Raw genomic sequence first — 22,598 nt, forward strand, 5'->3', positions numbered from 1 at the left:
TATAGAAGTCTGGGTCTGGCACAAGGGCAAAAAAACAATAAAATCTGTACATAAAGACATTTGAAAAGTAGCATGGAAAAAAGTGATCTTTCGAGATCTTTGTAGAACAAAGTGGAAACGTTTAAGTTGAAATCTGTCTGTTTTAATAAAAATGAACCCCTGGGAAATACAAGTTCCCATAGTTGAAGAAACACCCTTATTTGCGTGTACACACACACACACACACACACACACGCACGCACGCACACACACACACACACACACACACACACACACACAGACACTGACACTGACACACACACACACACACACACACAAACACATGCTGCTGGCACACAGACACTTGAGCAGGTGTGTTTGCTTGGACATCTCTGTTGAGGAAATAATCAATAAAGTCTCATTTCTGCAGTTCTTTCATTAGAGGAAGAATAATCATTCAAAGCAGACAAGCGTTCCAGCTTCCCACCCTGTGTTTTGTGTGTGGAAGCTCTTGCGCGCGTGTGTGTGTGTGTGTGTGTGTGGTAGAGTGGTTGTGTGAACTGAATTTCTCATTACAGCCATCTGGACTCTTTCTACACAGACTACGGCTTCTGCTGAGCAGTCTGTGAAACAACAGAGATCCTGAGGGTGATATACTCAATCCAGCCTGATCTACTGAGGCTGGTGGACAGGTGGAGTGGTGTGAAAGTACACTTTTGCAGGGGAAGGAAAATGGGCTATGGTGGTGACGGTACAGAAGATAAGAGAGGAGAGTATACAAACCACGAGCGATCCGCAGAACTCTCATGATGCGAATTATGGTGGGGTTGATGGGAAGGGAAGCATTGACCTCAATTTCCTCCAGAGTTATGCCCATGATAGACAATAGCACAATGGCAAGATCCAACTGGTTCCACCTGCATAAAGAAACTTGTTTGGTTCATTTTAAATAACAGAGAGTAAAGCTCCCATATTGGAATGATCGTATTTAGTATGTCGAATTACCCATTGGGGAAACTCTCAGTGCAGAGTTTCTTAAGCCCTAACTATCCAAGTTAGAGGCATGTCAATAGTCATGTGTCCATCCAAGTTACAAATTTTATTTATGCGAACAAACAGAATATCTCAAAAACAATTTGAAAATAAAACAGCGTTTCCATCCCATGTCTTTAAGACACCAAAATATTCACTTTGTGGGAAACTTCCGCAAAATAAAATGAAAATATTGTATTAAATGTTATGAATTACTTGGGTTTAAAACAGGCAAACAAAATGCTCTGAAGAACTTCATGTTTGCTAGCGTTCAGTGGCAGGTGCCTTATGTCTGGGAGTGAAAGCGTGCCTCCCAGTTCTGAGAGGTAATATCAGCCAATCGTTTTGATAACAGGCTTTGGCATTTTAGAATAACAAGACCAATTTTTCAGGTGCTATTATGTGTTCACATGGCTTGTTGAGGAAAAGTAAATTTTTAATGCACATCTATTCCTATATAAATTCAGTAGGAATATATATTCAGTAAATGTGTCTTCTTATCAATTAAAAAAATAAAAAATATCCACAACAAGTGAAGATTAAGTTTTTATGCACATTTTGGAGATTATTTGCATTTTAGTGTTCCCATCCAACATTAGTTTTTATGTGGAATTCCAAAATTCGCATAAAAATATATAGATGGAAACCTAGCTAATTAAAGAATATTGTTGGAAGCAAAATGGTACTGGCCATAAAGACCTCATGAAATCCAAATTAGAGATTTGTAGATTTTAGTCCATGTGTGTAATCCTTGATGCAATCTTTACGCTATTAAAGTGACAAAATTCACTTTTAGTATATGTTTCAATAGAAAATATCAACACATGAAATAAAACTGTGAATGTCAAGCAAATCAGTGGGTCTTTTAATTGTTAATTTTGACTGTAAAATTTTGTGTACTGTGATGAAGAATTGCCAAAAAGCTTGCCAGAAAGTACTACTCATTTAGACAGTTTATGACGTGACATGCTTGTGTGACAAAACTACTATTTCCCATCATTCTCTGTGGCAGCACAAGGAAAAATGCTCTTTTCTTTGCCAATTATGGAAAAAGAGCTAAAGAAATATGAAATTGCACAATGTGTCCATTGTTTTCCTGACCACAATCGCTCAAATGCACATCACATTGTAATTAAGAATTCTGAACCTATAAGTAGAAACTTTTGAACAGGACTTTGGAAGGCAGCATTTTGTTCGTAAATATACCATAGATAATTCAAAATTGAAGTAACTCTTCTTTGAACCTGGATTTTACTTCTCCTTTACACCAAGTTTCTCAGCATATTCATTGTCTAAATATGGCTTAACACTTTGTGGCTAACTTTAAATAACTACCTCTGAGGGTCAAATATTACACTGTCATGGTGGGTGAGCTACAGCCTAGAGCACATTTTGTTTTAGGCACATAATTTTCTAGGGCCTGAAGCCATGAAAGGTGTTTCATTAGATATGCTGAGAAATTGAATTCAAATGATTACACAAAGCCTTTCTACACTTTCCCACTGGTTTCATTCACTAGTGAATCAAGTCAATTATCAGTGATCAAAGTGTACTTCCATCTTCCATCCCAGTGGATTTGGAGCAGGTTGCATGCAAAAACTGATCAAAGTAACAGTCATTTCCAATGTTGTAAATCAATAAGCTCTTAAACTTCAAACTTTTATGCCTTCACCTCTTGAACAGCATGTTGTGAAACATCTAATACAATTGTCAATGCAGAGGGTGGCATTTCCTTTTTTTAAATCATACCAATTATTTTTGTATCAAAGTTCCCTTTAATATGCAGATAGCTGGTTTACATTTTCTTCTGCATGGATTAGTGATCTGGGAATACATTGACATGGTATGCTCTTCATTATGTTATTGAAAGAAAAGGCTGAGAACTTATAATGGCCTATCAACTTCAGTAATGAAAGCCTGCACTAAACCTAATCCTCACACTGACTGATTTTTCATGAGTAATTAAAAGACTAACTGACCATTCAAACCCAATAAAAAAGAATAACTATGTTAAATATTACCTATACATGCTATGCATATTAAAACTGTAACATCAGGTGTTTAGCACTATTTTGACACTAATTTAGGAGGAAAAGAAATAGCCCCAGGCTGTGATCTGAGCAGTAATATCTGTTTTTGGATACCTCAAGAGGGGTTTCTTTTAACAACCACAAATGATTTAAATTTGTTTTTTGTTTTCCACCACAGACGCCAACTTATTCAGCCCTCTAAGTCTTCTCACAGACTAAGGAAAAACAAGGAATCGCAAAGCCGTGATATCATTTCAATGTATGTGGCTTTAGAACTACTAACAAACCCTATTGCATTCACAAAGAATCATCCAAAAGGGAACATGAATTCTCTTTATTTTTCTGATGTGAGTACATCTTAGATATGAGCAGTAACTTTAAGAGAGCCACGTCTCCTACCTGTCCTTGAAGAACCGGCGAAATCCAAAGGCAACAAGCTTGAAGACGGACTCCAGCACAAATATTATTGTGAAAATGTAGTTACAGATCTTCAGAGCTTCATCAAGCACCTGTTAAAATGGAGAGATTGCAAAGAGAATGTAACAGTGAAAAAGGTAAAGTGATATGACTTTGTAGGAATAAAGAACTCAACCTGTTGCTAAGTTATTTGGATGGGCATTAACGCACATTTTGCCATCTCTAAAAACTATTAAACTTGAAATTGCAATTTTATCAAACTCGGTAGACAGCAGAGAGCTGTATAATCTAACATCTGGACTACACAGTTATTTAAAGAGTGGTTTATATTTAGTTTATTTGTCTTGTGCATTATTTACAGCTTGATGATGCTGATTTGATTTAATTTGATTTCACAGTTAACAGTCAGAATTGTTCATATTGGCAACTTTTTTCAACTAACTGATTCAATTCAATATATAAGATACTGTTTTATATGTTTATATAAACAAAATGCCCCTGGAAATACATTTCAGAGAGAATATATTGAATGTTAAAAGTTAATTTTCAACACTGACACATATACCACAGAATAGTGAGTAAATATACAAACTGTGGTCTATGGATAACGGAATAGGTAATTCTGCAATAATCGGTGGAAAAGTTGATGAGCTATCATAAGTGGTTAGATTAGCTCTGGGGACACAGCAGGCATTAGATGACATTTTCAGGGTCTTACAGAGTTAGTGGACGTTTCCCAGAGTCCGACCTTCCCCGTCCACCACACAGTAATTAAGGCCAGGCCAAGCCTGACAATGCACCAGAAAATCAATTTATTGTGTTCACTTAATGGGTGTGTAAGCCTTCAAAGCCTAACAATCCCTTCCGCTCTACTTCTTCTAAGACTCATCATGCCACCGGGGCTCTAATTAAAACAGACTGCTATTTATATCTACAGGTGAGGTCCCAGACCTCCATTAGTGATAGGTGCAAGCCCTGGAAAGCATCCCAACAGGGATGTCTGATGGGAATAGTAAACACCAGCTGATTGGAGGAAATATGACTCTCTGGAAAAATTCACTCTATCTATTTATATCTATAATTTGACATCACTCTGCCTCTGTGGTAAGCACACTATATGGCAAAAAGTATGTGGACAACAAACACCACACACATTAATTTCAAAATAATTGACATTAACAGGGAGCTGGTCCTCTCTAACAGCTTTCACTCTTCTAGGAAGGCTTTCCAATAGATCCAGTTCAGACACAAGAGCAGCAGTGAGGTCAGGGTTTGATGTTGAGCAACGAGGCTTGGCTCACATTTGACGTTTAAATTCATCCCAAAAGTGTTCACTGGCGTTCAAGTCAAGGCTTCAAAATGTACATTTGTGCAGGCTACTCAATTTCTTCCACAACAAAATCAGTAAACAATTTATTTAGAGACCTCGCTTTGTGCAGAAACATTTTTATGCTCCCCCCATTGCCACATAATTGGAAGCACATACTGTAAATCTCTAGAATGTCACTGTATTTTGTAGCATTAAGATTTGTCTTAACTGGATATAAGGGGCCTCGCCAAACTCGTACATTTTAGGAGGGGTTGTCCACACATTTTTGGCCATGTAGTGTAGCCTATATGCTACAATGGCAGAAACTTCCATTGCTAATGTCTTTGACAGTTGCTCTGCCCTGCTGAGAAATAATAATAATAAAAAAAAGTATAGTAAACTGGTTTTATCTGGTGTCCTAGCCAGATCAGGCTGGCCTGTTGGCTGGTTTTAAAGGGATGTTGGGCACTTTTTAGCTGGCCAGACTAGCTAAACCAAGCTTTTTTTTTTATTTTTTTTTATAGGTTCAATAAAAGTTAAGCTAAATCAACAGGATTTGTGGCATAATATTGATTACAACAAAAACATGAATCGTGCCAGTCCATGAATGCCACAATACACATTGTTCAAAAGTATAGTCACAAAATACAAACATACATGTTAACATGGTTTAAGTGTGATAAAATTGCTTTAATTAGAAAATTAGAAATATGCCACAAATGCTGTTATTTGATCTTGAACTTGTTTTGAACCTGAAACATTCATTTAAATCTCTCCCTCCTTTATCTTTTTGTCTGTCTGTTTCTTCTCCCCTTTAACTCTGCTCCATGCCTGTAGCACCACAAAACTGTCACTAGTAATTTACAGCAGTCTTTTCCTCATCAAAAGTGACATTTTTCATAAAATAACAATAATAATAATTTTTTTTTAAAAAAAGCACTTGATGAATGCATTACAGAGAGCCAATGTAAACTCCCACAGATCTGCTAACTCATGATATTGTTTTTTAGTCCTCTACTGAATATTCATGAATTGTCTATGCTCTAGTGTTATTATGCAGGGGTAAAAGACAAATTAGGGAATATGCATACATTTCAGTGTATACATCACAATGTGGTTTGTTTCGGTGAGGCATTGCCTCATAAGGCTTCTTCATTCACAAGTAAAAATACTAAATGTCTTGAAGCAGCACAACAAAAGTGCAAAATTCAAATAAGTATAATAACATGAAGCACATTATGAACTCACTGCTATGAAATAAAATGCAATACAGCAAAAACAGAATATTAACATTAGCTGCTTAATCAGCAAATATTCAGAGCAATAAAATTGAGACTGTTGTAATCTTAAATTACTGTAACATCATTTGCAGTTACATTACCACTGAGTTCATTTTCTTAAAAGAATATCAAAAAGTACATGCACTTTCAGAGCTGGCACTCCAAGAGGTACTACCTTGGATTGTTGGTAGTGCTCCATGGACATGGTGATGACATTGAGCCCGATGACAATTGTGATGAAGAGGTCCAGATAGTGGCTGGTGCACATCTTGTGGATGATAAGCCGTGTGGGTGAGTAATCAGAGTAATAGGGTTTACTCTGGGCTTCTGAAGAACCATGGACACAGGGAGGAAGCATGAAATAATCATTTTGAAATATATATATATATATATTTGTAAACACTCATGTCCACACCAAGATAGGAAGGGAAGATGAAAAGAACCAGTGGAAAAGAAAACAAGCTATGAGATCGATCAAGCATGTATCATCCTCCATGACAAGAAAAATATAATTTCACAAGGAAGGAGTTAAAGGAATAGTTTGCCTAAAAATAATTATTTACATTATAATTATTTAATTATTTAATTATTTACTCACCCTCACTTCGTTCCAAACTGATATGACTTACTTTCTTCAATGGAAGACAAAATTAGTTAATTGTGAATAATGAACGTCCTGGTTACTTGCGTAACCTCCGTTCCCTGATGGAGGGAACGAGACATTGTGTCGATGTAGTGACACTAGGGGTCACTCTTGGGAGCCCCAAACACCTCTGGTCTTTGATAAAAGGCCAATGAAAATTGGCGAGTGGTATTTTGCATACCACTCCCCCGGACATACGGGTATAAAAGGAGCTGGTATGCAACCACTCATTCAGGTTTTGTGCTGAGGAGCCGAGACAAAATCCCGGCCATTTCAGCGGGTACTTCAGCGTTGTGGCAGGAGGGACACAACGTCTCATTCCCTCCATAAGGGAATGGAGGTTACGCAAGTAACCAGGATCTATCACTCACTCGACGTTGTGTCGATGTAGTGACACTAGGGGTCCCTATACGAAACGGCGCAACTGGCTGAACTGTGTTATGTGAACTGGCGGTGTGTGATGGGCAGACCACTGTGTGCCTCATAACCAGCGCACCAGGCCGACACGTAACCTCCCCCAACACTGTTATGAGTGTCAAACGGCCCTTTGGGGACAAGTCGACTACCCAAAAGATAGAGACGGACTAGCCCAGTCGTGGCCTCTTATCCCCATTTTTTTCCTCTCCCCAAAAAAAGGGAATTAACCAACTGGGGCCACCAGGTCTAGTCGGGGGGGTGTCCCTCCCAAGGGGAAGACACCGCGGAGACCACACACCATATTTGCGGAGTCCAGGGGGCCAGCTGTGTGCCAGCGCGTCTATACCGAGAGGTGCCTCGGTCAGGGCACACGACACATCCCGAGAGTGAGCTAGGATTAGCCAATCGTCGAGATAGTTGAGGATGCGAATGCCCACTTCCCTTAGCGGGTCAAGGGCTGCCTCTGCAACCTTCGTGAAAACGCAAGGGGACAAGGACAGGCCAAAAGGGAGGACCTTGTACTGATATGCCCAACCCTCGAATGCAAACCGCAGGAAGGGTCTGTGTCGAGGTAGAATCGAGACGTGGAAGTACACGTCCTTCAGGTCTACCGCCGCGAACCAATCTTGATGCCGGATGCTCGCTAGAATGAGTCTTTGCATCAGCATCTTGAAAGGGAGTCTGTGTAAAGCCCGGTTCAGTACTCGCAGGTCCAAAATTGGCCGCAACCCACCGCCTTTATTCGGTACAATTAAGTAGGGGCTGTAAAACCCCTTCTTCATCTCGGCCGGAGGGACAGGCTCTATCGCATCCTTCCGTAGGAGGGTAGCGATCTCTGTGTGCAAGGTAGCAGTGTTCTCACCCTTCACCGAGGTGAAGTGGATGCCGCTGAACCTGGGCGGAGGCCTGGCGAAGTGAATCGCGTAGCCGAGTTGGACGGTCCGGACCAACTATCGTGAGGATTGGAAAGCGCAAGCCACGCATCCAAGCTTCGGGCGAGAGGGACCAAGGGGGCAATCTCGTCAGACGTACTGGCAGGTGGGGCCACGCAGCGGGGCGGAGCCTGAGGTGCCACACCATGTCATGGCCATGCTGAGTTCAGGGACATCTAAGTACTTACCTGGCTCCTTGTGACCACCCCCGGAACAGCCTGGGATGGGGGAGGAAGACCCGTGGAGACGTGGACGGTGGTCATGATAACGGCCGTGCACACTGGGTATGTGACCCTGGGAACAAGGAAACTCTTGAAAGCTCTTGCTGAACTCTTGGGTACCGCAGCCACTTGGGCATGTGGCGCAATTAAATGCAAAGGTAACAAAAGATTCTCCTCCCGGCCCTCCACCGGGGAATGGAGTGGTCTGCTTACCAGCTCCAGAGCAGGGGGTTTCGTCGTCCCTGGGTCGCCCGTCTCAGGGGCACTTCGAAGCCTTTTGTGGGTTCTTGGTGGCCGTGAGACGGGTGGTGTCTGCTTCCTGCGGTGGGCTCCACACCGGGGCCGGGCAGGGCTGCGGCGGAGCAGGTGCAGTTACCGCAGGGGGACGCCCTTGGCGATGAGCAGATGGGGTGCAGGATCTTGAGCCGCACTGGGGCAGAATATGCTGGATAACCTCCATCTGCTGCTTTACCGCTGAGAACTGCTGGGCAAAGTTCTTGACGGTGTCGCCGGACTGGCCAACCTGGGAAATGGGGGCAGCAAGGAACCGTGCCTTGTCAGCCTCTCCCATCTCGACCAGGTTGAGCCAAAGGTGGCGTTCCTGGACCACCAAGGTGGACATCGCCCGCCCGAGAGACCGCACCGTGACCTTCGTCGCCCGGAGAGCTAGGTCGGTTGCCGAGCACAGCTCCTGCATCAATCCCAGGGCGGAACTACCCTTGTGCAGTTCCTGTAGTGCCTTGGCTTGGTGGACTTGCAGAAGAGCCATGGCGTGCAGGGCGGAGGCAGCTTGTCCAGGCTTTGGCCGTCAGGGATGATGTAAACCTACAGGCCTTGGACGGGAGCTTTGGGCGCCCATGCCAGGTGGCGGTGCTCTGCGGGCATAGGTGCACTGCGAGTGCCTTATCCACCGGGGGGGATTGCCGAATAGCCCTTGGCCGCCTCACCATCGAGGGTAGTGAGGGCAGGGGAGCTGAAAGATCGGGACCGGGCAGTAAAAGGTGCCTCCCACGACCTTGTCAGCTCCTCATGCACTTCTGGGAAGAAAGGAACGGGGGTGGGGCGTGGCTGTGAGCGGCGCCGCGAGCCCAGGAACCAATCATCAAGCCGCGGGGGTTCAGAGGAGAGCGGAGGGTTCGACTCTAGCCCGACGCTCACGGCTGCCTGGGAAAGCATGTCCATCATCTCCGCATCAGCCTGTGACTGGGCAACTGCACCCGAAGGGAGGAGCCCAGCTGAGGCTTCCGCGTCCGACTGGAGGAGCCCGCTCTCCGATGCTGCACTTGAGAGCTCATCACCTTCGCGGACTCATCTGGAAGCCCAATCGGGGCAGACGAGTGTGCTGGGGAATGGGAGGTCCGTGGGGGGATACCCGGCGGAGGTGGTCCCATTGGGGTCCCCAAATTACCCCCAGTGCTAGCCGCACTGGCCTCATACCCGTGGGTAGAAGGACTGAGGTGGGGAGCCTCTGGGGTGGCTTGCTTTCTTACGAAGTTAAGCCACGACCGCATCATTGCCATGGATATGTTCTCGCAATGAGTACATGACCCATCCACGAACGCTGTCTCCGTGTGAGCAGCGCCCAGACACGAAAGACAGTGACCGTGGCCATCAGAGGGCAAGAGATAACGAGCACAACCAGGAATAACACACAAACGGAAAGGCATCTTTAAAAAGACGCGTCTTTAAAAAGACGTTCCGTGTGTGAGCATGACCGTTTGGTTCCGAAGAGAAAATCTGAATGAGTGGTTGCATACCAGCTCCTTTTATACCCGTATGTCCGGGGGTTTTCATTGGCCTTTTATCAAAGACCAGAGGTGTCTCGGGCTCCCAAGAGTGACCCCTAGTGTCACTACATCGACAAAACGTCGACTGAGTGACAGATAGGGAACTGGTCGCTCTTTCCATGCAATTATAATGAATGGGGACTGAAGCTTTCAAGCTTCAAAAAATATGTAAAAGCACCATAAAATTATCATAAAAGTTGTCCATACAACTTGTCCACTATAGTCATCTCAAGTTATACAATACCTTTTGAGGAGAAATAGACCGTGAATGACTACTTAAATTTCGGTCTGTTTCTTACACCAAGTGAATTTAGCGCACTTGTCACATCGACTACTTTTATGAGACTTTTATGGTGCTTTTGTGTTTTTTTGGTTTTTTTTACCGCAGAAAAAGGTTATTATATTATATTATAAGGGTGAGAGTATATTATAGGATATTACACTATCTTATTATAAGATTTTATATCCGATATTATAAGAGGGATAGCGCATTCTTCAATTTCTCAATTTGTGCTCCACTGAAAAAAAGAAAGTTATAAGTGTTTGAAATGACATGAAGGTGTATAAATAATGAACAAATTTTCAATTGAGGGTGAAATATTCCTTTAATTGTGGCTATGTTCCTGTGGCCTGTCTCAAATGGCAGGTCAGAGGGGCAGAAGCCCAGATTGAAGGGCTTTACACAACAAATTATCTTATTCCATCATCAGTATTCTTGTGGGATCCCCAGAGACAATGAAAGAAACTTCATTCCTCAAGCAATTCTAAATATGACATGTGCATATTCTATAAAATGTTAGTTTTGCTGTCTGATCCACTTCTATTCTTTATGTCCCCACTCTATTGTTCAGTTTGTCCCTCACGCTGCAGACAGTGAAGGCTGGAGGGATGGCAGAACAGCAGGGGGTGGGGGTGGGTTTATCATCCTGACACACAGGCAGGGCTGTGAGCGGCAGCTGCGTTCCCTGTGGTCCTGTCAGCCCATTAGGCGGGCTGTTCCTGGCACCAGCCACTGGACCGTAGGAAGAGGTGCTGCATTCAACCTTTTTCATTTTTATATATAATGGTGCCACATCAGCAGTATTTGCTTTATCACATGGCTGCTCCCCACTGGATAATGAGTTTGAGTATGACTCATCAGGAACATGCCCAAATTATTTGATCGTTAAAGGTGGTGTGTGTAATTTTTTTGGATGTTTAAATAGTTTCTCATAGCACAGCTTAATTTGCAGAGATGACTATAATTAAGCCATTTGTATGTTGATTTTCTAAAAAAAAAAAAAAAAAAAAAAGGGTAAACACTGTGGTTCTTTGGCACTATCAAAGCATTACTGATCTAGCAAAATGGCTCAACCAATGGCATGAGTTTCAGATGGGACAATCTGTTTTCACCAACCAATGGCAGATGGAGTTTTGAGAAACCTGTTTAAAAACAGTGATTATTTTTGCATTTCTGTTTGGTGATGCTAGTGCAGAAAGTCTATACCAGGGGTAGGTTTAATGTTTGGGTTAAAGCCTTGTCAGTCTTGTCAGTCTCTAAGGCAGGGTTTTCAAAATTTTTGTTGCCAAGGACCCTCAAATATGATGATCTCCTAGTGAGGGACCCCTTTCTAAATATAAAATTCCACTATAGATTACAGAATACATGCTGTAAAATGTAATTTGTAACGTACTCCATTAAATTACTCAAGGTCAGTAACGTATTCTAAATACTTTGGATTACTTCTTCGGCACTGGTAGATTTTTTCTCTTGTTTTGACTATAAAACTCTGCCAGTACAGTAAGACAATATACACCTGTTAAAAATACATTCTCTGAAAAACCTAAATATCTTATGCAGTGTTGTTTCTAAAACAAGATAAATCAAATTGATCTTGTTTTAAAGATTTTTAGATATTTTTACTGGAAAACAATACATAAATGATTATCAAGAATACAATTTTTGCCCTAATATCAAAGGTCTTACTAGAAAAAAAGAAATTATGATCTAACATGAATTTTCTTGATAAAAAATATGATCGTGCCTGGTAACGTGCATGTAAAATGGATAGAAATAGCATTTTAGCTTAGCGTAAAGCTGACCATTTACACAAGGTTTATTTCTATTTCTTCTGCTCCAAACTTACTTCTCTGTCTGCTTATATGGGTGTAACACATCATAAGAAAGTGTTTCACCGCTGTTCAAATGCACTTTGCTTTGCATCATTTATATGTATAAATGTTTTCCATCTGAAAGGCCTAAATATTAAATGAAACAAATGACAATAAAATGCAAAGTAATCTCTTCAGTAATCAAAATACTTTTTGAATGTAACTGTATTCTAATTACCAATGATTTAAACTGTAACTGTAGTGGAATACAGTTACTTATATTTTGTATTTTAAATACGTAATCCAGCTACATGTATTCCGTTACTCTCCAACCCTGTATATATATATATATATATATATATTATGCAAAAATAATAATTTATAATGTGTGATGAAAAATGCATGATTTAATGAAGACAGTATGTCATTACATTAAACTAAATTTCAGTCTTCAGAAAGCAGAATTAACCCGGTATCATGTCAAATTTGGTAAATGTTAACTACTTTTTAATTCTATCTTTTATTGTATTGTGTGTTATTTTTTTTTTACTTTTTCCACTGATTTTTTTCGCGGACCCTCTAGCACTCCCTTGGGGTCCCCTGGGGGTCCTCGGACTCCAGTTGAAAAACCCCTGCTCTAAGGCAGAAAGTGGGGTACCTTCCACCAATGGGTGTGCAGAAATTTCACATTTCATTTTCAATATAAGAAGATAGTGTTTAGCATCTCAGGTATCCTAATATGAGTGGTAACAAAATGGTTTCCAGTTGTATGGATAAGGGAGACTGATGTTAGATGTCACACAGGGAAGTTGTCACAAGAGCTACATCTCTGTAATGATAAGATTTGGTGTCAAACGTTCAATTGTGCAAATGTATATTTTCTCTAGCAGAGGCTTTGTATGTTGGTTTCAATCAGAAACCAACATCTATTATAATATTAGTTGGCCAAAACATTGTTTATATATACAACAAAAATGAAAAAGGTAACATATATATATATATATGTTACCTTTTTCATTTTTGTTGCTTCATGAATAATTCTGTGCTTCATAATTGTTCCATTTTACCACTATTGGTGGGGCAAGTTATGACAAATGATAATGATTTGTTTTCATTTTTTAAAGGCTTTATTTGTAGCCCAGACTTTAGGGTATGTGGCAATGCAGAAATGTACTCAAAAAAAACCTACTCAGAGAAATATTAATTGGAGTAAAAAGTGTGACAATTAGCTCTGGACTCTGCTACATTCATGCATATGTCGTATATTGGGTCACTCTGCGAGGTCCTAGGACAAAATGCAAGGCTACACCAGTTCTGTGGATGATTGCCATTAGAATCCTCAAATACATCTGGCTTTATTTTTGCTAATTGGAGCCATGTTCATTGTGTTCTCATATGTGCTGTCTTGACATTACTTGTACTTATGAATCTTATAAGTCCAGACTTTGCTACATATTGCCACTTCTGTTATTTATTTATTTATTAATTTATTTTTAATGAATGCTAGGATCTAACAAAATCTGTAATGAGCTAAAAGTTATCCTCTTTAACGTACAGTATGTGTTTTAAATTAATTAATTTGGTTTGTAGACAACAGTATCCAGGGGGGCATAAACCATGCTCAAGACCATTCTTTGGAACCAAAGGCAGTGGCTGTGAAGACTATCCCTGTTTCACAGGTGCTCAATTAAAGGGACAGTTGCAGTATAAATCAGGGAGGCGCTGGGCTTGGAACTGTTTGCTGCTCACAGATGTAGCAGCCTGGTTTTACAGCAGACAGGTCAGCTCCCATAGGACAACACTGCTCATCTACTTCCCTCCTACCCTCTTAAGTGAGACCCTCTCCCTTTGTGAACTTTCATTCAAAAAAGCATGTACTTTAAGGTCTTAGGCTTTTGTAAAAGATGAATGAACTCAATTTTGATTGGCTCACTTCGCCAACAGAAATCCTGCATTAACAGGAATCTCATATAAAAGACTCCATGAAATCGAAATTAGAGGTTTAAGGTTTTTAAATTTTAGGCTTTAAAAGTGGTTTGTGGCTTTTTAGTCCAAGTCTATTACCTTTAAAGCAAAATCATATTTTAGCAGATAAACACATTTAAAATTTACAGTTTTTCTTTTCTGAGAAAACGGACCAGAAATAATGATGACTCATGCACTTCAAGGAATTTTGTCCAATCAAAAGCACTCTAGAATGATAAGGTCCTTCAATCAACTAGCAAGTCCACCTGCAACCAACTGGCAAGCAAGTGATCAGTGATTTCAATTTCAGTACAGACTGTTTTCATCTGGATATGTCCTGATCAAGCTTTTGGTTTCAATAGGAAATATGACCACAAAGGACAGAAAGCTGCACTCATCAAAAGATTCCATGGGGACTTTAATGCAATAATGGTAAATTGTTTGCTGTTTGAATAATCCTCATCAATGATAGAGGGAAAGCTCTCTGAATAACCTGAGGTTTAATGAGTATTGCACTGAGTTAAATAAAAAAAGACTGTTCCTCTCTGGTTTGCATATCAGATGGACTTTTTTACCCACACTAAAAAGATGTTGGGGGAAAGTGAAGGACTTGGAATCCCATTTATAGAAAATGTTTCCTATTGGCAGCAGTGCCACTCTGATGTCATGATATAGCAATGGGTCCAGATAACGTTCACATCAACATCAGCCAAATCAACTTTAACAGGATTTAAAGTGAGGGAATATGGATCAAAACTATTTTTAACCAACACGAGAAAGATGAAATAGTTGTGGAGAATGTGGCTCTTGGACCTCTCCATCTCTGTCTATTTTTGTGGCACAAGCTAATGATACCATGACTATGATTTAATGAGACATTCTTTGCTTAGATGGCAATTTTAGCCCACTCCAATTCCATCTATGAATACATTTGAGAATGATGGCCAGATATTTGGGTGAGCCAATTAAAGGTTTGGGGCTGAATGATAGATAGCAGCATCCCACATTTGAATAAAGTCACACGACTTTGGTCGCCCACCAGTCATGGACATGCTATGTAACTGTTACAACTCACTGCAATACCCATCAGCCCCCAAAAGAGGTTACAACAACAAATCTCTTGGCTTTTTGGGTCACTGAGGCTTGAAATCATGCTGGTATTGTTGCGTAGGATTTAATTCTGGCTTTGCTGCAGTTAACGTGCACTTGGAGGAAAAGGCTCTAAACTTCTAAAGCCAGGAACTCTGGACCTCATAAAATGATTTACGAAATCATAAGTGTGTGAAAACCCCATTTTCCCTTATCTGTAAAAAGTATAGAAATTTGCAATAAAGAAATACATGGTCTTGATTGCTCAGTTTCAAAATCTAGTGAGCTGCATATGGAGGCAGCATTTCAAGATTCAAAAAAATAGGCAACTTAACTATGCTGCCTCCTAAGATAATTTTTTTTTAGCCAAATTGTAAGGCAGCTTCACACACACACACACACACACACACACACATATATGTATAATGATGAGACAATTAAAGAATGCATGGCGACGACCATCCAAGATGGTGGACAAGTCGAGATAAATATTTATTTCAAATAAACATTTTTTTCATTCAATACCGAAAAGTATGAATGAAAATAGTTCAGTGTAATAAAAAAAATAATCATAATAATAAATATATTATTTAACCAAATATTTGTTTGTGCTATGAATTTTTATACATAATAGTGTATTGCATTGTGAGAGCGTTGCATCTCTATCAGTCACTTATGAGGTTCCATAACAGGTAGGATGCCTTAGGATGTGTTACCTATGTAGGTAAGCACTAGGCAGCTCACTAGGTTTTGGAAGTGAGCTGATATTTCAATAATTTCTGCTTCTGTTGTTTCTATTTTGTGAATGACTAACCCATCTACACACAGAGGTCCAAAGTACTTGCAAGAAATTCTCCATAGAGAAGAGAGATGATGTGGAAGACAGAAGATTTCCATCCAAGAGATGAAGCATATAGCACTTATACTGTAGCTAATACCTCAGAAGTTAAATAAGTCAGTTGGGAAATACAGACAAACTCTGGTTCATAATCTAAAATTATTTGTACTAAAAACACCACAGATAATTGCAGAAAAAACAGTCATTTTCAGATTGTACAATGTTTAGTTCTTGGTTTTAATCTTATGCTACATAGAGGAGGGCTTACTACTGATGGTTGATGATTTTGAGGACTCTAAGTCATGAGTGAGGGTCTAAGGGTAGAAATTACTGATATTCAAGTGTTGGTTATTCGAGGTCAGCTTGGCATCGCGCTCTAGAGCTGTACTTACAACAAACTAGAATACTGTGAAATGTGTTTGACAATGCTCTGTCCATTAAATGTACTCTCATCAGTCATATGGAGGGAAAGTCATGAACACTGGGAAACTGTGGGCAGTGGGAGGACTAGACTGTTATTTAAGGAAGAGCCAGAGAAAAATTCTAAAGCATGGATGGCAAAATGTCAGACAAAAATAGAACGAGGAAAAAACAGAGGTGATAAAAACAGCTTTTACTGAAAGAGAAGTCAGTTGCAGTTTCTTTTGCTTTAAGCCAAATTATTTTTATCAGTGGCTGGTTTCATACCCCTGAAGTGCATGGTCAATGATTTGCTCCATAATGTAACATGTCAATGTCTGCTGGACATATAGTTACTGATACTCCACAATATAAGTATTAGTTTGTCAGCAATACTGCAATTATTATTATTATTTTTATTTTTTATTTTTTTTATTTTTTTTGTTGCCACAATATGCCAGCACACACTGAGTTAAAACCAACAAGAAATGACAGACTAAATGCCTTAACACTGGCAAAATACAGAAAAACAGAAAGAAGAGGAAAGGTGAGACTTTAAGGAGTTCTGGTAAAAACAAATATTTAAGGGATAGTTCACCCAAAAAATGAAAATTCTGCCACCATTTACTCTGCCTAACATTTCATTTTGTGTTGCACAGAAAGAAACAAATTAATGTGGATTTGGAACAACATGAGGGTTAGTTAATGATTTTCATTGATCATTTCTGGGTGAATTATCCATTTAAATTTAAGAAAAATAAATCTTCAGTAATGGAGGGCATGGAACAGAGCACACACACACACACACACACACACACACACACTCACAAACAAGCAAACTTACAACAAATAGGCGTGATACAGAAACACAGACCCACACACATAAAGTATATCATGCTGGTAGACGTGGCAGACAAACCACACTTTCTTTCTGAGTCTGACTTGAGCAAGACGGTCCATCTGAAATGGAGGCTGAATGGCAGAAGCTGGTGGAGTTGTGAGTGTGTGGATGGGCAACAGGGCAGCGGTGATGATATTTGAAAGAGTGACGGAACTCTGTAGTACTCAATATGAGAGTTTAGTTAGAATGTCTAACATTTTGGAAACATGATTTCATCCTACAATCAGAAAGATAATGAATCCGATAAAGAAAGAAGATCTTGTCCATCAAATATAGTCTTGAACATGTTCCAAATCCTGGTTTATGCACTGTGGATGCAACCCAAGGTAATATGTTTGTTATGTAGTAGTCATCCAATGTTTACAACAACAAAGGGACATTTTTGCAGCTCACATAGCTTGTTTTACCCCTGAGACTGCAGTACATCTCTATGACTGCTGGTATATGTCAAGCCTCCACACCTTCACAACATGGCAAACAATCCAGCCATATCCAGCCCGGTCTCATCATGAACATTATGCTTTCGTGGCAACACTTTTTCAAAACGAAATTACAATCCTTATAACACGTTTGGCTGCAGTTTCCGGGTGAAATGTCCAGTGGAGAGCGCCAAAAGCATGTGAAATGGTGTTGTAATCAGATGAGGTTTATAAGGTGAATATTAGATAAAGGATTTAATGAGTAACACATACCTCCCTAACCTCAAACTTGAACCTAAACCTATAGTGTTCTAAAATGAAATGAAAGGTAACAAAACAGCCATCCCAAACCTAACCGATAGTGTCCAAAAACAAAATGAAAAATGAAAAGCACATTTTCTGAAGCAACTAGGTTTTCTTGTGTCGCTTCTATCACACTCTTGTCTCACATGTCACCTTGTGTGCTTGAGTGGTCTCTGACCTTGTACTGCAGAGTCCAGTGTCAAACACTCTATCAGGTGAGCTACAGTGGAAGTTAATAACATTAGAATAAGTGTATAAAAGTACAGTATTTTCCGGAAATAAAGTCGCACCTGACTATAAGTAGCACCGGGTCAAAATCGCATTGTTGAGAGAAAAAACAAAAACAAAACACAGATAGGTCACATCTCTGTATCCACAGATTTCCTGAGCAACCACTGGGCGGCGATATGGTGTTTCTAATTGCCTGTTTTGTATTTGTGGTCTCCAGACGCCAAATTAAAACTGCCAAAACAAGCGATTCAGAGGAGAACAACAATCATTTAAGTGTTACTTGGAGTAAAAAATAATTTCGGGCTCAACTTTGCAGTTGTTGGCTGTCATAACAACTCAAAGTAGTTAATGATATCAACATAACTCGCCTCGGATCATTACTTTATGTCATCTACACACTCAGATGAGGCACTGTCTATACAAAAACGGTCCTCTCGACTCTGTGAAGTATCGGCATGTTTTTTGACAATTTTTAAAAATGTAATACCTTAAACATTACATTACCCACTAAGAATATACGCCAATGCGAGTGAAAACACTGGAGACCAGAAATTGAAAACAGTCGAATCGTGGAACACTTCAGCATTCAGGAAAAAGGTGGATAACTTAATCGGTGTCAGTAGTCAGTATGGCTGCTATATATATATATATATATATATATATATATATATATATATATATATATATAAATTATTATAACTTCATGTTGGCAGCAATAGTACTTTGTAAAAAAAAAAAATTGTAAAAAAATCTAAACATTCACAATAGTCTCTTCAGAAGTGTTGGGGTCTGAGGGAGTTCATCAGTCGAGGGCAATTGGATATGAATATTAAAAGATAATATCAACAGTTCATTTTTAAGCTGAATGACAGCAGTCCAGTTTTTGTGTTTGAATATATTTTTTACATTCAGAATACATACCTATATAGGAGGCCTTTTGACAGATCAAAAAATACTGTATGGTGGTTCAGGGGTGTCCCCTGAAAGAAAATTTATAAATTTAAATGTGAATGGACCATTTTTATATATTCCATAAAGTGACAATCTACTAACACAAACAAATATTTTACATAACAGTGCAGCAAAAAAAAATACTGTTTGCTATGTATAGATACAGTGCATCCAGAAAGTATTCACAGCGCTTCACTTTTTCCACATTTTGTTATGTTACAGCCTTATTCCAAAATGGATTAAATTCATTATTTTCCTCAAAATTCTACAAACAACAGAATTGTCTGTAGACCTCCGAGACAGGATTGTATCGAAGCACAGATCTGGGGAAGTGTACAGAAAAATGTCTGCAGCATTGAAGGTCCCAATGAGCGCAGGCCTCCATCATCCGTAAATGGAAGAAGTTTGGAACCACCAGGACTCTTCCTAGAGCTGGCCGCCCGGCCAAACTGAGCGATCAGGGGAGAAGGGCCTTAGTCAGGGAGGTGACCAGGAACCCGATGGTCACTCTGACAGAGCTCCAGCATTTCTCTGTGGAAAGATGAGAACCTTCCAGAAGAACAACCATCTCTGCAGCACTCCACCAATCAGGCCTGTATGGTAGAGTGGCCAGACGGAAGCCACTCCTCAGTAAAAGGCACATGACAGCCCACCTGGAGTTTGCCAAAAGGCACCTGAAGGACTCTCAGACCATGAGAAACAAAATTCTCTGGTCTGATGAAACAAAGACTGAACTCTTTGGCCTGAATGGCAAGCATCATGTCTGGAGGAATCCAGGCACCACTCATCACCTGGCCAATACCATCCCTACAGTGAAGCATAGTGGTGGCAGGAACTGGGAGACTAGTCAGGATCGAGGGAAAGATGTAATGCAGCAATGTACAGAGACATCCTTGATGAAAACCTGCTCCAAAGCGCTCTGGACCTCAGACTGGGGCGAAGGTTCATCTTCCAACAGGACAACGACCCTAAGCACACAGCCAAGATAACAAGGGAGTGGCTACTCTGTGAATGTCCTTGAGTGGCCCAGCCAGAGCCCAGATTTGAACCCGATTTAACATCTCTGGAGAGATCTGAAAATGGCTGTGCACCGACGCTCCCCATCAAACCTGATGGAGCTTGAGAGGTCCTGCAATGAAGAATGGGAGAAACTGCCCAAAAATAGGTGTGCCAAGCTTGTAGCATCATACTCAAAAAGACTTGAGGCTGTAATTGGTGCCAAAGGTGCTTCAACAAAGTATTGAGCAAAGGCTGTGAATACTTATGTACATGTGATTTTTTGTTTTTTATTTTTAATACATTTGCAAAGATTTCAAACAAACTTCTTTCACGTTGTCATTATGGGGTATTGTTTGTAGAATTTTGAGGGAAAATAATGAATTTAATCCATTTTGGAATAAGGCTGTAACATAACAAAATGTGGAAAAAGTGAAGCGCTGTGAATACTTTCCGGATGCACTGTATATAGGCTGTGGGTTTAGATAGGCTCACTATGAAATAATGGAAACATTCTCAACAGCAGAGAACTCTACTAGGATAACTAGTCATTTCAAAGTTTATTTGCCATACATGCCAGAGATGATGACATCTTTGATTAATTTTCACAAAATTAGAACAAAAATCAGTTTGTTTATTATGAAAGGCGTGTAACATGCTGATTATTGAAGCTAAATTTAGATGGGGGAAAAAAAACGTTATAGGCGCCACCGTTAACTTGTCCTGTCACAAACCTGCCTTAGCTGAACCATCAGAGTCATATATCAGACAGATGAAGATAGTTCTACACAGCTTCATTCTTGTTTTCTGCAATGTGTTTAGGTGAAAGATCCTAGTATCCATCTATATCGCTGCTCACCGCTACTGTTGTTAAAATAACCGCACCTGCAACTCTGCTTATCAGGGTTTATGCGGCACCTTATGTATATAGAAGGGAGAGGCAACGCGTGCAGAGCGGGGAGCAGGAATGTAGCGCGTTCCATGGTAGAGAAAAATATTAATTAGCGTGGTGTGTAGCCTACAGCTCTGTTGTTTTGACACACTGCTCACTTAAACTGTAGAAACGGTAAGATGGGGCAACGGTAGTCATGATGCCTTGCAGTCCGGATTAAACCAAACCAGGGTCCGGTCCAGGAACATGGTCCGCTAATTGGTGACCACTGCTCTAAATGTTCATTTTTTCCGACACCTGTGGAGGTAAATTGGACCTGGCAGATCACTATGACTATGACACACTGCATTTTTTCATAATACAAGCGTTTAATATGTAATTCTCCTTAATTTTTAGGTTTCAACTTGTTAATCATTTTTTAAAATGTGTAGTTGATATGAAATTTCCAACAGTGACAACTAATCTTATTACACATGCTTCAAGTTCAACATTAAAGAAAACTACACATGTACTTTGTAAAATGTATTTGTCACCCTACATAATTTAAAGGCTTAAATGTGATTAAAATTGTTGTAAATGGAATATAATGTTTTTTTTTTTTTGTTTTGTTTTGTTTGTTTTTTTTATGTAAAAATGCAGTACGTTTTTTGTGAGGGTTAGGTTTAGGGGTAGCATTAGGGGATATAATCTATAGTTCGTACAGTATAAAAATCATTATATCTGTGGACAGTCCTCATAAGGATAGCCGCACCAACATGTGTGTGAGTGTGTGTGTGTGTGTGTGTGTGTGTGTGTGTTAATACAGTTGCACTCTTCGCTGTCCCAGTTTAATGCTCAAAAATAACGTGATGGGTGAATAACATGAGAAGATGGTCAGAGGTGTCGTACGAGATATTTTTAATTACTTTGTGTTATCTCTTGGAGTAAAGTGAGAACAGAGGCACATCACTATGTCCACAGCTTGAAGGTAGGATCTTGTGTTTATGAATGAAGTTGGCTACTCTTGTTTTAAAATCTCCCCGCTCTGCTTCCAATTGTTAAGACATCCCCTGAACATTTTAAAATACTCATGGTAGCTTATGAAAACTCTATAACCTGTAAATCCACTTTGCTAGCTAATTACACGTTGGCATCAACACCATAGATACTGTATCTATATAGAACTGCTATAATGTATATATGTTATGTATATAAGTCGCTTCAGACTATAAGTCGCAGGACCTTTCAGATGATGAAAATTTTTTTTATTTATAATCCGGAAAATATGGTATGCAAGTCTGTAATACATACACAATATATATATATATATATATATATATATATATATATATATATACACACACAGTTGTGCTCAAATGTTTGCATACCCTTGGAGAATTGGTAATATACAGGTGCATCTCAATAAATTAGAATGTCGTCGAAAAGTTCATTTATTTCAGTAATTCAACTCAAATTGTGAAACTCGTGTATTAAATA

General features: G+C 39.8%; 1 protein-coding gene across 1 annotated transcript in view; it reads right to left on the bottom strand.

The window, feature by feature from the left end:
* LOC127426981 (voltage-dependent T-type calcium channel subunit alpha-1G-like) overlaps nucleotides 1-22,598 on the bottom strand; it is a 334,253-nt gene that overhangs the window by 21,824 nt on the left and 289,831 nt on the right. Inside the window, exons 28-30 of the mRNA XM_051674227.1 lie at nucleotides 6,223-6,374; nucleotides 3,441-3,550; nucleotides 763-896 (exon numbers count right to left, since the gene is read on the bottom strand). Of these exons, the coding sequence (XP_051530187.1) occupies nucleotides 763-896; nucleotides 3,441-3,550; nucleotides 6,223-6,374 (396 nt within the window). The remainder of the gene's footprint in view (nucleotides 1-762; nucleotides 897-3,440; nucleotides 3,551-6,222; nucleotides 6,375-22,598) is intronic.

Source organism: Myxocyprinus asiaticus, chromosome 36, assembly GCF_019703515.2.
Source record: "Myxocyprinus asiaticus isolate MX2 ecotype Aquarium Trade chromosome 36, UBuf_Myxa_2, whole genome shotgun sequence".
Classification (NCBI taxonomy): domain Eukaryota; kingdom Metazoa; phylum Chordata; class Actinopteri; order Cypriniformes; family Catostomidae; genus Myxocyprinus; species Myxocyprinus asiaticus.